This window comes from Netta rufina, assembly GCF_964035555.1.
Source record: "Netta rufina genome assembly, chromosome: 26".
Taxonomy (NCBI): Eukaryota; Metazoa; Chordata; class Aves; order Anseriformes; family Anatidae; genus Netta; species Netta rufina.
In genome coordinates this window covers 5,635,854-5,650,322 of record NC_140150.1, presented here as the reverse complement: position 1 = coordinate 5,650,322, position 14,469 = coordinate 5,635,854, and the positions used below count along the sequence as shown (strand labels likewise).

The 14,469-nt window shown below is 58.6% G+C and overlaps 1 protein-coding gene across 1 annotated transcript in view; it reads left to right on the top strand.

The window, feature by feature from the left end:
* Positions 1–9,315: 9,315 nt before the first annotated feature.
* ITPR3 (inositol 1,4,5-trisphosphate receptor type 3) overlaps positions 9,316–14,469 on the top strand; it is a gene marked incomplete at its 5' end in the record, with an annotated part of 39,235 nt that continues 34,081 nt past the window's right edge. The window contains one exon of the mRNA XM_084302088.1: positions 9,316–9,404. Within this exon, the coding sequence (XP_084158214.1) occupies positions 9,316–9,404 (89 nt within the window). The remainder of the gene's footprint in view (positions 9,405–14,469) is intronic.

Below are 14,469 nucleotides of genomic sequence, written 5' to 3'. Positions count from 1 at the left end.
CCTCTGAAAGGGATAGAGCTCTGCTGGCTTCTGTGGACTCACACTAATTTATTTTTTATTACGACCCATTTGTATTGTGGTGGCGGTGAGGAGGTTCTAGGAGATCGCCTCCAGCCAGAGATCCCATTATTGCAGGTGTTCCAAAATCACAGAACAACTAGACAATCTGTGCCCCAAATTTGAAACCACCAAGGACGTAGCCTGGTATTTTTCAAAAACAAAACTGCTCTAGCACACACAGCATTTCCTCTGTGCAGGGCGTCTGCATACACTTAGGCTCTTCCCTTGCAATTCAGCCCAGCCTCAAAAGTCCTCTCTCTGCTGATGGTATCATGGGTCTGTGAAAGAGATTGTCATTTCATCAACAAAGAAGGCTCAGAGTCCCGGACAAGACGGGAGAAATATTTGTGAAACAAAGAGTCCATTTTCAAGGAAATCATCTGTCTTGTGCAGCAAATGAGAGAAATGATTCAAGCTCTGGAGGCGAGCAGCTGAGGCAGCCTGTGGGCAGGAATTTCTCAGGCCACGGGCTGACCGGTTCCCCTGCCTCCTCCAGAAACCAGAACGGGACCCAGGGCTGCATTTACACGCAGATGTAATTCCTGCTTTCCACTCAGAGGTTTGAGTCCCTTTGCAGACACAGAGCGTAGATGTACCTATTTCTGTCCACACCCCTCCCAAGGAAACTCCCTGGGCTTGTGCAATGGGGCACACACACTGGGGTAACCCAGACACACAAAGCTGAGCCCCAGAGATGCTCCTGGCTGGGATAAGGAGCAGTGACTGACCCCATCAGATAAATCCCCAGGTTTTCCAGCACGCACATCCTTCATAGGGCTGGGTGCTGGAAGTGGCTGCGTGCTGCTCAGCCAGGCTGGGCACACTCCCTCCCAGCAGCATCGGAGCATTTTGCTCACCAGAGCCATGATTTTGATCAAAGGAAACGTTAGTCATTGGAGAGCTGAGCCTTTGGTGTTAAAATTAAATGCTAGATGGTAAACTGGCATCCACGATAAAGAAAACTCCGCTTTACCAGCAGGGACGTGCATTGTGTCCCAGTTTAAAAATGCAACAAGGCAATTGTGTCCTGCCTCTGTGCGGGTTTTTCATTAGCTTCACAAAATCAGCATTGCTCCTGGGACAGCCCAGGCAGATTTTTAATCCATCCACACCCCAGTTGTGCCCCATGCCATGAGCTGAGCCCCAGCCGAGGGGCTGATGCCTTCAGAAATCGGGGCCCAGCTGCTGCTCCGAATCAGGCTGGAAGGAGCAGCATCTGCTGCAGCATGTAAGAGAGCTTTGGGGTCTGTTGGTGGTGTATAAAACCCAATATAACATTACCTATGATTTTTAAAGCCAGCTCCAGTCCTGCAAATAAAATACCTCCAAGGTCCGTTTCTCTGTTCTTTAATGGCTATAAACTGTTGCTATTAACTATTAAACTGTTGCTGTAAACTATTCCTCTCCCCTCTCAGCTTGGTTTGTAGTATCGGCACAGCCTCTGGATCGATTTACACGTACAGGCAGCAAACAGTCGCTCCCACCCTCTCCAGTCCTGTATCCCACAGCTCAGCGGCCACGGGGTGACTCAGCAGTGCGGAGCACGGGCATGACTAACTCTTCCCTCCACAGCAAACAGGGATTTCGGGTCTTTGTTCAATGCATTCCTCTGTGCCGGTGGAAGCTGCCTAGGAACCACCCCAGCCCAGCAGCGTGACTCAGCCCGAGGAGGAGCACTCTGACGGCTGGGGTGTGAGGACACCGGGCTGTGGCTCTGCTGGGGCTGCCCTTCGCTGCAAGCTGGGCTGCAAGCAGGCAGAGCAGCGAAATCCCTCCCTGGTGCTCCTCAAGCACACCCAGCTACTCTTATTCTCATGAATGGATGTTCTTTTTTGGTGGCTTGTCCCTTGAAATAACATCTCAGGCTGCCAGCCTGGTTTGCCGGTAATCCTCCTGGTGCCATTTGGGCGGCTTCCTCCAAGTGGCTTTTGGACCTGCTGGGAGGGTTTGCCTGCCATGAAACTGAGCAGGGTGACTGCTGCTGAGGTTTGTGTCTGGCTTCTCTTCACCCCCCCAGCATGATGAGGTGGTTTGGGAGCGAGGACCTCATCCCTCACCCAAGACACCCATGGAGACAAGCCCAACGAGACACTGTTACCGCACACCTGATGTTCCTCTCCTCTCTGTGCTGAGCAGGTTTTAAGCAGGAAAAAGCCAAAAACTTTGGTCCAGCAACACCCAGGAGTGGGGCAGCGTACCCAGCCCTGAAGCTTTAACTGCAGGCGTGCCTTTAAAGGGAGGGAGCTGGAGGGGAGGGGTATTTCATATGGGGCTGGAGGGGTTGCAGCTCTGGGGCAGATGTGGTTTGTGGTGCCTGACCCTAAGCAAGGACACGGTGGGTCCTGAATTGTGAGTACCCACCCTGTGGGGTCTGACACTGCTCTTTCCTAAGCAGCTGGTGTGTTTGGGTTCTGCTGTGTTGGGACACATGCACGGGGTTGTGACTTTGGAAGGCTTCCCCTTGCCCTGTGTAGGGCTTTTGGGGCTCATCTGAGAGGAGCCTCAGCTGCACCCATGGGAGCAGCTGGGCCTTGAGCCTGTGTGCAAGGGGCTGATGGTCTGCGTCCTCTGGGAGCAGAAGCACTCCTTGCTGCTGTTGCTCTCTGCTCCCACATTTGCATCCAGACCTTTCCCCAGTGCACCCAGGGACAGGTTTCTGCTGGAGCGAAAGCAAAAACGTGTTTTGCAGCCTGGGCTGGTAACTGCTGTGCTGGCTGCCTCTGGGGGTGCCTCCGTTCCCAGCCCCGGCAGCCGGTCACACCCCACGCTCCTGCTGAGGGATTTGTGCTGCCCCAGGACGGGGTTCGCTCTGACAGATCGCAGTGCTCAGAACACAGCAGAGCCCCGCTGCACTCACCTCCCCACCAGTTCCCATAGCTGGGATCCCAACGCTGACCCTGCCCCAGAGAATACCCATGTCTCCCCAGCCCTGGCACAGGGGCACAGGGTGGAAGGGCATGGATGGGATCCCTCTCCCGGAGCCACCTGCACCGTGGCATTGCTGAGCTTGCCCTGAGCATCTCCTTTGATCTGGGCGCTGCGCCACGTTTCCTCTCATTAAGGGAGCCCATAAAACCCACCGTGAGCACGGCCTGCTGTGGGCAGGGCTGCCTGCACGCTCTGGTGCTCAGCTCCCGTGCTCAGCACGCCCTTGCCGGAGGGAAACGGCGTCTGATTGTCCCCCCCTGTCCCTCGGGGACGTGACCGGTGTGACGGAGGAGAGGCGGTGGCCGGGCCTAGCCAGGGAGGCAGCTGGCCCTGGCCACGAGCCACACGGTAACCCAGCCTCTCATTCAGCAGCAGAGCGCGTGGTTACCTCAGCAAAGGCTGTAATTAGGCTGCTTGGCACTAACTTGCCTCAAAAAAGCCGGGGAGGAGGGGAGAACCTCACATCAGCCATTTTAGGCAAAACTTCACAGGGGGGAAATGGAGGCCAGGGCAGGACAAGCCTGCTGTGGGAAGCTGGTTCCTCTGTGCTCTGTACTTTCTCTCCACGATACCCAGTGCCCGTCGGACCAGACCCTCCCAGTACACCCCAGTTCAGCCCAGCAGAGCATCCCAGTCCCCAGCTCAGAGCTGGAGCCTGTCCCACCGCTGGCCGTGCGCGGAGGTGGGCACCGTGCCCGCCCTGAGCCGCGGCAGGAGCGCACTTCCCGGCCGCGCTGCGATAAGCCGCGCTATTCATTCATCACAGTGCACTGACCGCAAGCCAGGCCAGAGGGCCTGCGTGGCCCACTTGGAGGCAGAGGAAATGCTGCTTGGTGTGGTAATCAATCTCCCAAAGAGCTATTGAAAGCGGAGGCTGTGCTGCGGGAGGCTCCAGGCTGGAGCAGGGTTTGCGGCAGAGCCCTCTGGGTTTCATCAGGGGCTGAGATGAGCGAGTGTAGAGGGGCAGAAATGCAGCCAAGCTCATGCGGTCAGAGCTGATCTGCTTCCAGAAGGTCTCAGGGCTGCTCTTGAAAACCTGCCCATCGATGGGGACTGCACGAGGCTGTCAAGGAGAGCTTGGGGAAGTAACAGGGTTTTTTGCCCAGGGCGTGAATCAGAGCGTGCCCTCGGAGATGAGCCAGCGGAGCTGCGAGTGATACTGTCACACAGGGGTGACTGTAGCGGGTGATGGAGTGGCCAATGTGGGGCAAAGCCCCCTTGTGCAACTGCTCAGGAGCTTGTGTGGAAGGCAACGAGTGCGGGGCTGTGGCTGGGCAGCCCAGCGAGGGCGGCTGTGCAACGCCCTAGCTCTTGGGCAATGCGTGGGGACGGATGGGGAGCGGAGCTCACCCCTCGCCCTCCCTGTCCCTGACACTGTCTGCCCTTGTGGCCTGCAGCGAGGGTACAGCTGGCAGCCCCAGACCCTGCTCCACCCCACAATTAACCTGTGTTTGCTTATTAGGGAAGTTACAGGCCTGTGCAAACACTTCCATTTGCTCTTGATAAAGTCAAGGGAGAAAAAATTGTGCCCGTGAGGTGCGGCCAGTCCCAGCGGGCTGCACACCGGGTGCGAGGGCTCTGTGGGGTCAGCTCGGCCGAGGACCAGAGGTGCCCCCGGTCCCCGCTGTCACCTGGGCACTGCCCTGGCCCTGCTGCTCCCCAGACAGCCGCGGCGTTTGTCCCGAAGTGGGCCCGGCGTCGCTAACGGCAACTGCTAATTGTTCTCTTGCTCTGTACTATATTTAATTCCCCACTATTATTTTTTCCCCTTTTAATCATAAAAAGCCTAAATTTCCCTCGGGGAAGGTTATTGGCTCTGCTGTGGAAATATACCTGCAACTTGCACGGAGCTACACCACGGGGGGATTGGCTGTATTTTTAAACCCAAGTACAAAGTGTCTTCAAGCTGGCTTTGCTTAACCCTTTTTGGGGAGGCTGGGTGGGACTGGGGAGCTTTTTCCCCTCTGCTGGGCTCCGGCTGCTTTGCCTGCCCGTCCTTGGGGCAGGGTGGGCCTGGGGGACAGGAGGATGGGCAAGGGGTAAAGGTAGGACTGGAGGAATTGCCCTTTTTCCCTATTTTCCTATGTCTTCATCATTTCTGTCTTGCTGGTGTCAGCCCAGGGTTGGTGCAAGGGATGCTTTTTGTCCACCATCGGGTTCCAGCCACCCTTGAGGGGTCAGAGGGGCTCAGGTTAGCACGCGTAACCTGGAGCCACAACACCTTTGAGGATGTGGGCCAAAGTCATTCAGTCTGCAGCTATTTTGGAGAGCTGCTCCCGCGAGGCTGCACACTGCCATCGTCGGGGCCAGCCGGGCAGGAGAGGAGGCACAGATGGGACAGGCAGGAGGGAGCTGGCCCTTGTCCATGCTGTTAATGAAGTTGTCTGCAGGGGTTTCAGCCCTGCCCTGACACACCTTGGGTCCCCTTTCAGCTGGCTGCTGGTGGGGAGGTTTGGGGTTTGGGTTTGCAGCTCAAACCAAGGAGATTTGGGGTCACCACGTCACGCGGATGCACGTAGCATCTTCTGCACCAAAAGGACGTGTTTTTTTTGTTTGTTTATTTTTTTTTGTTTTGTTTTGTTTTTGTTTTTTTTTGTTTTTGATGTTGGTTAAACTGGACTCTGAAATCCTCACCAAGGAGGAAAAACATCTCCTGTTTGCTGGTAGCTGTAGCCTGCAGTCAGTCCTGGCCTGATTCTGTGGGGTGGCTGGGGCAGGAGGAGGGTGCAGTGGTGTGAAGGGCACCGTGCAGACCCCAGGGTGGCCTCTGCATTGCATCCGTGGGCAGCAGCGGGGTCAGCGTGCCCGGCGCCCACAGGACAAGGGGGGCAAACTCGCCTCCTGGCCAAGAATCCCCCTGTTATGTGCATCTGCTGACAGCCTTCCCGCTCTGCACACAAGGGCCTGAGTGTCTCCCTCTTTCCTCCCCTAACAAAGGAGCCTACAGTTATTTTTTGCTTTCCTCTTGCATGTGGCTTCACCCTTGAGTTCCCAGCCTGGATTTGGGATGCCCAAGGAGATCCAGCGGGGCTCTGGGATGCTGCTTGAATACCATGACCGGCCCAGCATCCCTGCCGCATGGCCGGCAGTGTTCCTGCTCCCACAGCCTCTGGCCAAACTCGAGCTCCAGCTGGGCTCCTGCCCAACCTGGGGGGGGGACTCTTGAGGCTGTCCAGCTTTTTGGAGGGTCGGGAAGCCAACACGGTGCAGCTGCAGACTCAGGGAACTCTCACTGCGAAGCCCGGCAGCCGAGGGCCGTCGTGGGAAGGGTGTGCGGGAGGTGTGGGTGGAGGGGATCTGTTGCCAAAGGAGCATCCTGCGGACGAGGCTGGGGGGCCCGGGGGAGGGAGGCGGCCCCGCAGTTTGAGAGGCTGCCCGCAAAGGAGCAATTTCAGCATGTGAAAGGAATGTGGCCCCAGCCCCGCCAGGGATGAAGGCTGTGCCTGGGAGCGGGGATGGCCGCTGCTGGCCTGACTCACCGGCCGCCTCTCCGCAGCCGCTTCCTCTCCGGGAGGCAGAAACTCCCAGTTTTTATTTATCGCGTGGCCTAAAGTAGGGGGTAAGGAAGGAAATGCTCTTATTTTTAACTCCTCTATCTCCCCGGGGTGTGGGGGGAGCGAGGCAGCCGCTTGGCTGCGTGCTCCTGGGAGCATCCTCACGGCCAGGGCCGCTCCACTCACCTGGGGCTGCAGCCTCTCCGCAGCTCCCCCCAGCATCTTGGGGTCTGCACCCATGCCAAAATATCCCTACAGGTTGGGAGCAGCCCAGAGACCACCCTGGGGGCACACATGGGGTTGACAGCGTGATGGCTCCATGCGGTTGTGCCCGCATTGAGGTGGGTGCAGAACAGGCAGGGGTGCGTCCCCAAAACACATTCTGCTCCCCATCCCTGATGGAGCTGAGCGGGGACACAAGGCCCGGAGCGGGGACACAAGGCCCAGAGCGTGGGCTGGATGCGGTGCCCACCACCCCCAGCATGGGGACGGGGCTGCCTCCTGTTCTGGGGGTGCAAAGGAGCCCGCGAGGGGCTTCACCTATTTGTCCTTCTGGATGGCAGAAAGCTGGCCAGATGTGTGTTTACTTAGTGCAGTGGGATGTTTTGTTTTTTTTTTTTTGCACTTCCAAGGGATTTTACTGCTCGGTGCTCTGCAAACATGAGCAGTCCCAGGGGTGCAGGAGGACGGGAGCTTTGGGAGCCCAACTTGGGCTAGTGGTGCCCGGCCATGCCCGATGATGCCGGTGGGCGCACCGCGTGCTGGCTGAGATGCCACTCATGCCTTTGATCAGAGAGGCTGATTTGTGCACAAAGTTTTGGTCTTTGATTCCTTGGGGGCTTTCTTTGAGCTCCTGTTGTGAAACCTTCATTTGCTTTTAACAGCAGCGAGTTTTTTTTTTTTTTCTTATGATCTTCTCTTTCCCCCCTCTGTTGCCCTGAGATAAAGGCTTCTAAATTTGTCCTGTGCTGAAAACGCAGCTAATCCTGATGGACCTGAATTCGCATCTTCCCCGAAGGAATTGCACTAATTTTTTTTTCCCCTTTGTTCTGCCAGGGGACCTGTCCGTTTCCTCGTGGAAAAAAAAATCACTATTTAGGGCAAGGTTTAGATTCCTGAAACCTGTGTGTTTGTTTGCAAGGAAGGAGGACAGGAGGGAAATAAATGAGAAAAGCATCATGCCTTTTTTTTTTTTTTTCCCCTTCCAATATTGTTTTTACAGCAGACAAGTTTTAATTAAATTGCGGAACTAGGGCAGTTGTGCTGTCCAGAAGATGCTCTGAGGACTCGATCCTTTTCTGCTGGTCCTTTTCCTTTTACACCGGGAGCTCGGAGCTGCTTGTCCAGCCCCAGGTTCACCACAAAAAGGCTCCTGATGGGATTTAGGCACCAGGGCGGGTGGGACTTTGGGGTGTGTGTGAGCCCTCCTGCTGCTGGCGGTGATGGGTGGGCTGGGTGCTGGAGGGGGCTGGCAGCTGGGGGGGTTTGGGTGATGGCACATGGGTGTGAGGGGCACAGAGAGGTGGCAGGAGGTGAAGCAGGATCTGCTCCAGCAGGGGACCTGCCTGCTGGCACCCGGGCTTCAGGAAGCCCGTCTGACCACAAACACTTGCCTGGGGCAGAAAAAACCAGCGAGAGCTGCCTTGCCCTCAGCCCGGGGCTTTCCCCTGCTCCCAGGTGGTGCGGGATAGCCAGGCTAGGGGAGTGCTGCCTGAAGGGGGGCTTAGGAGCGGGGACGGAGGGCTGGGGGCCCTGGGTCTGCTCCTGGGGAGGATGGAGCAGATGGAGGGGTGGTGAGAGCAGTGCCCTCACTGCGGGGGCAGCCGCAGAGGGGCTGGGTGGGACGGGGTGGTCGCAGCAGCCTCAGTTTCCCCCTGGCAGGTGCTGGGGGTGATGTCACATCCCACCTGCACGGGGAATTTGGTTTGGTGAGAGACACAAAGTGCAGCTGCCAGCTCCCAGCACCTCCCTTTCTCCTGTGTTTGTGTACGGGCAGCACCCCGAGAGCCCCCACGGCTGGCAAGGAAGCACCCGGTGCTTTTCCAAGCAGAGGAGTCCAGGGCCAGGGGGGCGAGAAGGAGACCCCGGAGGGGCTGGTGGTGGGGCTGAGGGGCACTGCCGTGGGGCTGGGGGGCCAAGCGCCCTGGGGAGCTGCATCGTGGGGTGAACCCAGGGCAGCTGGCGTGCGGTGGAAGTGCTCGCTTCTGCCGGGCTGCTGCGAGTGTGGCGTGCCCAGCCTCGGCGATGCGGGGACTGGGGGCTGCTCGATGGCTTTGGGGTGCTGCGCCCCCCCCCCAGCCCACGCTCCCCCAAGCCGGGAGGCGGGGAGCAGAGGGTGGGGCCTCTTTTTGGGCATCCCCCCCCCCCCCCCACACACACCCAGGCAGCTCCGGTTCTCCTCCCAGGCCAAAATTATTTGCATGCTTTTTCGAGCAGGACTTCCTGATTGCTCTCTATTGGCTGCAGGTAGAAAGCTGTGCGGAGACGGAGACACGGACAGCCGGACAGATCTCATGCAAACCTCTAGTTGAGCCTCTTCCCCACTCTTCTCCTCCTCCTTCTCCTCCTCCTCCTCCTCGCAGCACGCCCGCGGCTGCCTGGCTCCCTTGGCTCGCGTCCTGCCCAGCACATGTAAAAGTTGTGCGAGAGCCCGTGCCCGCGTCCCGCTCCCCTCCGCTGCTCGCAGGGAGCCGGCGAGGAGAAGGGGGTGAGAGCCGGGCTGGAAGAAGCCCCCCTGGGCTGGTTCCCGTGAGCCCCGCTTGCCCCATGGTGGATTTCTGCGAGGGAAGGTGACTTGGGGAAGAAGCGGCGCTGCGCCGGGTTGAAGGCAACCATGAATGAGATGTCAAGTTTCCTGCACATCGGGGACATCGTCTCCCTGTACGCCGAGGGCTCGGTCAATGGCTTCATCAGCACTTTGGGGTGAGTGAGCCCTGTCCCGGAGCCTGCTCAGCACCGTGGGTTTGTTTCTCTGGGCAGAAGGGGAAGGGGAGGTGGTGCCGGGGCTGACCCCAGTGGGAACAGGGGCTGGGGACCTCTTCCTGCAGGTGCGGGGCCATGGGGAGTGCAGGCTGTGCCAAGGGAGCCCCTTCCACCCTGGATGGTCACTGCTGGGGCAGGATGTGGTCCTGGGGTGTGGGGGGGGACCTGCATCCCACTCTCTGGCAGCCGTGGCCAGAAGTTTGGGGACTGGAGGGGACGAGGTGGGCTCAGGCAGCATGAGGGTCCTTGGGGCTGTGCATGAGGCTTGGGCAAACACAGTCCCTCTGTGGGGCACAGCAGGAGGAGAGCTGCCAGCCCTGCCCCATGTGGCTGCTGGTGGCTGTCCCCTGGGCCAGGCACTGGTAGATCTCCGGCTCTCACTGCCCGCTTTGTGGTCCCACGGAGCCAAGCTCACAGTGAGCATCGCTGTGGGGTCACCACCCGTGGGTGCCCATGGGCACCAAGCCCTGCCAGGTGTTAGGGGCAGTGTGGGCACGGCCAGGTCCAGGCTGAGCCATCTCCTTACAGCCCCTTCCCACAGCTGAGCAGGAGGGGATCTTGCAGCCCCACCTGGGGACACGCAGGAACCTCAGGGACCTGTCCCTTGTCCCTGCAGTTTCTGTGCCTAAGCGGGAGCATTTGCCCAAGGAGATGCTCCGTTCCTGTTGAGGACAGGGCTCTGGCAGGGCTGCTGGGTGCCCTTGGGCACAGAAGGGTTTGTACCTCACCGTGGGGTGCCTCGATACAATGGGGATCACTGAAAACGCCGCTGCCCCTGGGCTGCCCAAAGCAGGGACCCAAATCTTGCCCGCAGCTCCGAGCGGTGCCGGCGCCGCTTCCAGGACGTGGGTCTGTGCCAGCACCTGCCCCATCGCGCATGTAGGAGAGGCTGAGATCAGCCAGGAATGTTGCCTTGGATGGGATTCCTGGGGCAGGAGCTGCCTGGCCCTATAATCTGCGATGAATGCACTTGCTCCCACATGCCTGTGTATAACCAGAGCCGTACATACCGGCGCCCACACGTGTACGCGCACCCACTGCTGGGCACACGCAGCCTCCCGCTTAATGCCCTGGTGCCCAAAGCCCCGCTGCTGGGTGGGAGTGGGCGAGGGCACGGGCACAAAATCTCCGTGTGCCCACCTGCGTGGTGCCAACCTCGGGTCCTGCACGTGCAGGATGCGGCCGCTCTGCGCCCAGCCCTCCCTGCCGGGCCGGGTGGGAGGACGCTCCCCAGGGCCCTTTCGGAGGGGTCTCCTGGTGGTTCTCTCGCTTTCCCAGCACGGGGGATGTCCCAGGGCAGGGGCTGCGAGCTCGGCAGCGCGGCACTGAGTGCGCCTCCATCCCGGTGGGAGCCGGTGCTGGTTATTAGCCCACGCAGCATGTCCCAGGGGCTCGCCAGGAGCCAAATTAAGAGGTGTTTAGACACTCTGGAGCTCCAGTCTCTTTGTAGCTCCTGTCCCCAGATCCCTCTATTTTATTTTATTTTATTTTTTGCAGAATGCTTCTCTAGTTTTATAAACATCTCAAAAGCAGGGCTTGCTTGGAGAGACCGTTCTCCCAGGCCCCAGCGTAGCTTTTGCTGGGCAGCCTCGCTTTCCCAGGGCTCTGTTTCCTCTGGGTTGTTTCCCACCCTCTGAAACTGTTTTCCCTTGTGCCCCGCGACCTGGGAGACCCAACCGCACCTTAAATCACTCCTGCGATAAGGGAGTGGGTGACTCACTGAGAGTGCTTCTCCCCAGCCCTACTGCTGCCTGTTTGGGACCTTGTTTGGCTCATTTGCAAGGCAAATAGCTCTGCCAGCCCCAAGCTGGGCGCTGCGTGCCCAGCTGAGCACCCCGCGGAAGTGCTCCCTCCATCCTTCCTCGATGAAGGCAGGAGGGTTTGGACTGGTGTGGTCCGCAGCGGGATCCCCAGTTTATATGGGATGACACGGAGAGTTTCCAGGTGCTGGTCCCAAAAGTTAAAGAATGCATCCCAATGTCCTGGTGCTGCGGTTCCCCATCCTGGCAGGGCAGTGAGCTCTTCCCAGGGGAACTTCTGGGGCCTTTGGGGCATCCTGGCTGATGTGGGTTTGAACGCCACCTAAATACAAAGCCGGGGGTGCCTGCAGGTGATGCCGCAGGATGCACAGGGCTCTGTGCTTGGATGCACCCCAGGTGGAAGGCACAGCGGTGCTGGCAGCCCCCGTGGCCACAGCTGCAGGACACCCGGACGGGCTGCAGCGGGGTGTGTGGCTCTGCAGCTGCTGAATTAAACCCAGTGAGCCCGGTGCGTTTGCGCTGGTGGTTCTGGACCAGGAACAGCGAGTGAGGAAGTCCTTCACCTCCAGCCCAGGGTGAAACCCTGCAGGGGAACAGACCCAGATGACACACGGGGTGCTGGCCGTTCTTGCCGTCCTTGCTTTGAAGAGCTCAGCCCCATCATTTGGGAGATCTTGCAGGGCTCTTAGCAGCCCCCATGAGTCCTGGGAGTGGGGGTCCAGCAGCCCTGCGGTGCATCGGGGAGCAGGATGCCCTGAAAAGCAGCAGGGAAGCAGGACCAGGCCCCGCATTAACACTAAGCCTTAACTTTTTTTTTTATTTTTTTAAAGTGATTGCTTTTCCCTGTTCATCCAATGGACTTGCAATGGGGGTTGGTGGCATGGGGAGCCCTGCAGCCCCCCTGGCTGAGCCTGTTCTGTTCATGGCCCCATCAAAGCCCCAGGGCACAAACCCTTCCTCCTGCAGACGCTGCCTGCAGTGGGCGTTTGCTCTGCAGGAGGAAAAACCACCCGCTGAAGGGTGGGGAGGACTCGTGTGCGCTCCAGTGCTCGGCTAAGTGGGGGGATGTTGGCCAAAACTCCCCAAGTCACTAAAATGCTAAAGATAAACCAAAAGGAGGAGGTTATTTAAGAAGGGCAGGGCAGGAGCTGAGCACTGAAGCAACACCGATGGGTTAGGGCAGCCGCGTTGCTGGAGGCATCCCTTGGTTGGGTTGTTCAGTGCCCAACTCATTCCCTTTGTGGCAATGGGAGAGTGGGACGGGTGTATCGGAGCTGCCAGAAGGGGTCTGGGGTGTGGGAAGCTACCCAGGGGGTGCAGAGAGGTGCAGGACCCAGGGGTGGGCTCCCCTTCCCCCTTGTCTCTGTTCAAGGCTGTTCCCGGCAGGGAGGATGGAAAGGGCTCTGCGGGGCTCTGCTGCTGAAAATTAGAGGTGTCTGAAGGAACGGTGCTTTTTATGATAAAGGGAAAATGACCAGGAACCCATCACCAGTAACTCCTGGCGGCTTTGTGCTCATGGAGCTGGAATTTCCAGAGCTGGGTCTGCGATGGGGAAACGGCTGCTGCCATGGGATGCTCTGTGGGCAACATCTGTGCAAACCAAACCAGCACCAAGCAGGAAGAGGAGCTGGGAGACCTCAGTTTGGGTCGTGCTGGATGCGGTGATGCCGTGAGCCCTGGGAGAAACTGCTGCCAGGAGTGTCCCCATCTCACCTTGTGTCCCCAGTGAGCCAGCACCCAATGGCTGGAGCCAGAAAGTAGCAGAAGGATGCGGGTGGGGACCCCATCCCCACCATCCCAGGGGGCTCGGGGACCAGCACTGTGGGCTGGTGGAGGGGCTGGGCCAATGGTAAGCCCGCCTGGGTGGCAGTTGGCTGTTTAACATGAAATACCACCTTTGATGGCTGTAATTGTGATTGCAGGTGGATTTACAGGGTGGAGCAGTTCAGGGAAACACAGTTGGTTAAAGGGTAACTTCAGGCCTGCTGGGTCAGGATGAACTCGCTCCTGCGGGGAGGAGAAGCACGCGAGGCGCAGAGCGGTGTCCTCCCCACAGCGCGGGGACAAGGCTGTGTTTTTGTGGCCGTGCCACGTTCACTTGCTTTATTTTTACTCCCTTTGCTCTGCCAGGCCAACCGATCCATGGGCTCTGTGCCGGAGGGGCTGACCCAGCCCTGTGCCTGATGGCGAGCTCTGCTCTTCCTTCTCCTCCTTCTTCTCTTTCTCCTCCTCCTCCGCTTTCTCCTTCTCCTTCTCTTTCTCCTCCTCCTCCTCTTCTCTTTCTCCTCCTCCTCCTCCTCGCCACCAGGACAGCCCCAGCTGGCCGCCGTCCCTGCTTGGGTTCAGGGCTGCCTGGCCTGGAGGTGCTGGAGGAGCTGCGTCCCCTGACCTCCGGCGAAGGCTCAGCCTCGCACGAGGCCAAGTGCACTGGCTGCGGGCCAGGGAATCACTTTGTGCTCGGTTTTTAGGCACGCAGCACAAACCCCACTGGACCCGCCGTGACGATTCGCAGGGCTTAAAGCTAACCAGATGCAGCAGGCTCGGCGAGGCGCAGGATCAGGCCCCCGGTGCTCCCAAGGGGCGCCTCGGAAAGGCGAAGTGTGGGGTTTTCAGCAGTGCCTCCAGCCTGCTGCTTCTCCCTGCAGCATCCTCCAGGTGCTCGGACGCTGATGAGATTTTCTCATTAACACCTGGGAGATGAAAGCCGCAGTGGCCGTGCCCCACGCTGAGCAGCACCACTGCTCTGAGAGCAGAGGGAGCCCCGCTTCGTGCCATCCCCCCGCGCTGATGCGGGTTTTTAGAGCAAACACAGCCCGGCCCCAGCGGTAACCCAGGTGACTCATGTCCACCGCGTCAGGATCCTTTCTGTTTTCAGTGATTTTTAACCCAACAAGGCTTGTCCCGAGTATCAGTTTAATAAAAACAGTGCTTTGCATTCCTGCAGAGCGTGTAATTCCGGGATTAAAGACACTGCGACTGCTCTGAGCTCATTAACTAATTAAGGTTTCCAGCCTGGCAGGTCGCTATCTGCAGCCCAGCGTCGCAGAGTGATAGTGCCAGGCACAGAAGTTCCAGGCAGTGGCTTGAGATGGAGCTGGCGTGGGTAGGAGACGCCTGCACCATTTGCTCTGGTGCTGGAAAAGGGCTGTGTGGGCCCTTAGCTCCAATGGAGAACTTAAATTTTACTTTTTTTAATAAATGGACCAAGCCTTCTGCTGCTGTAGGTGCTGGTGGGCGCTTGCTGA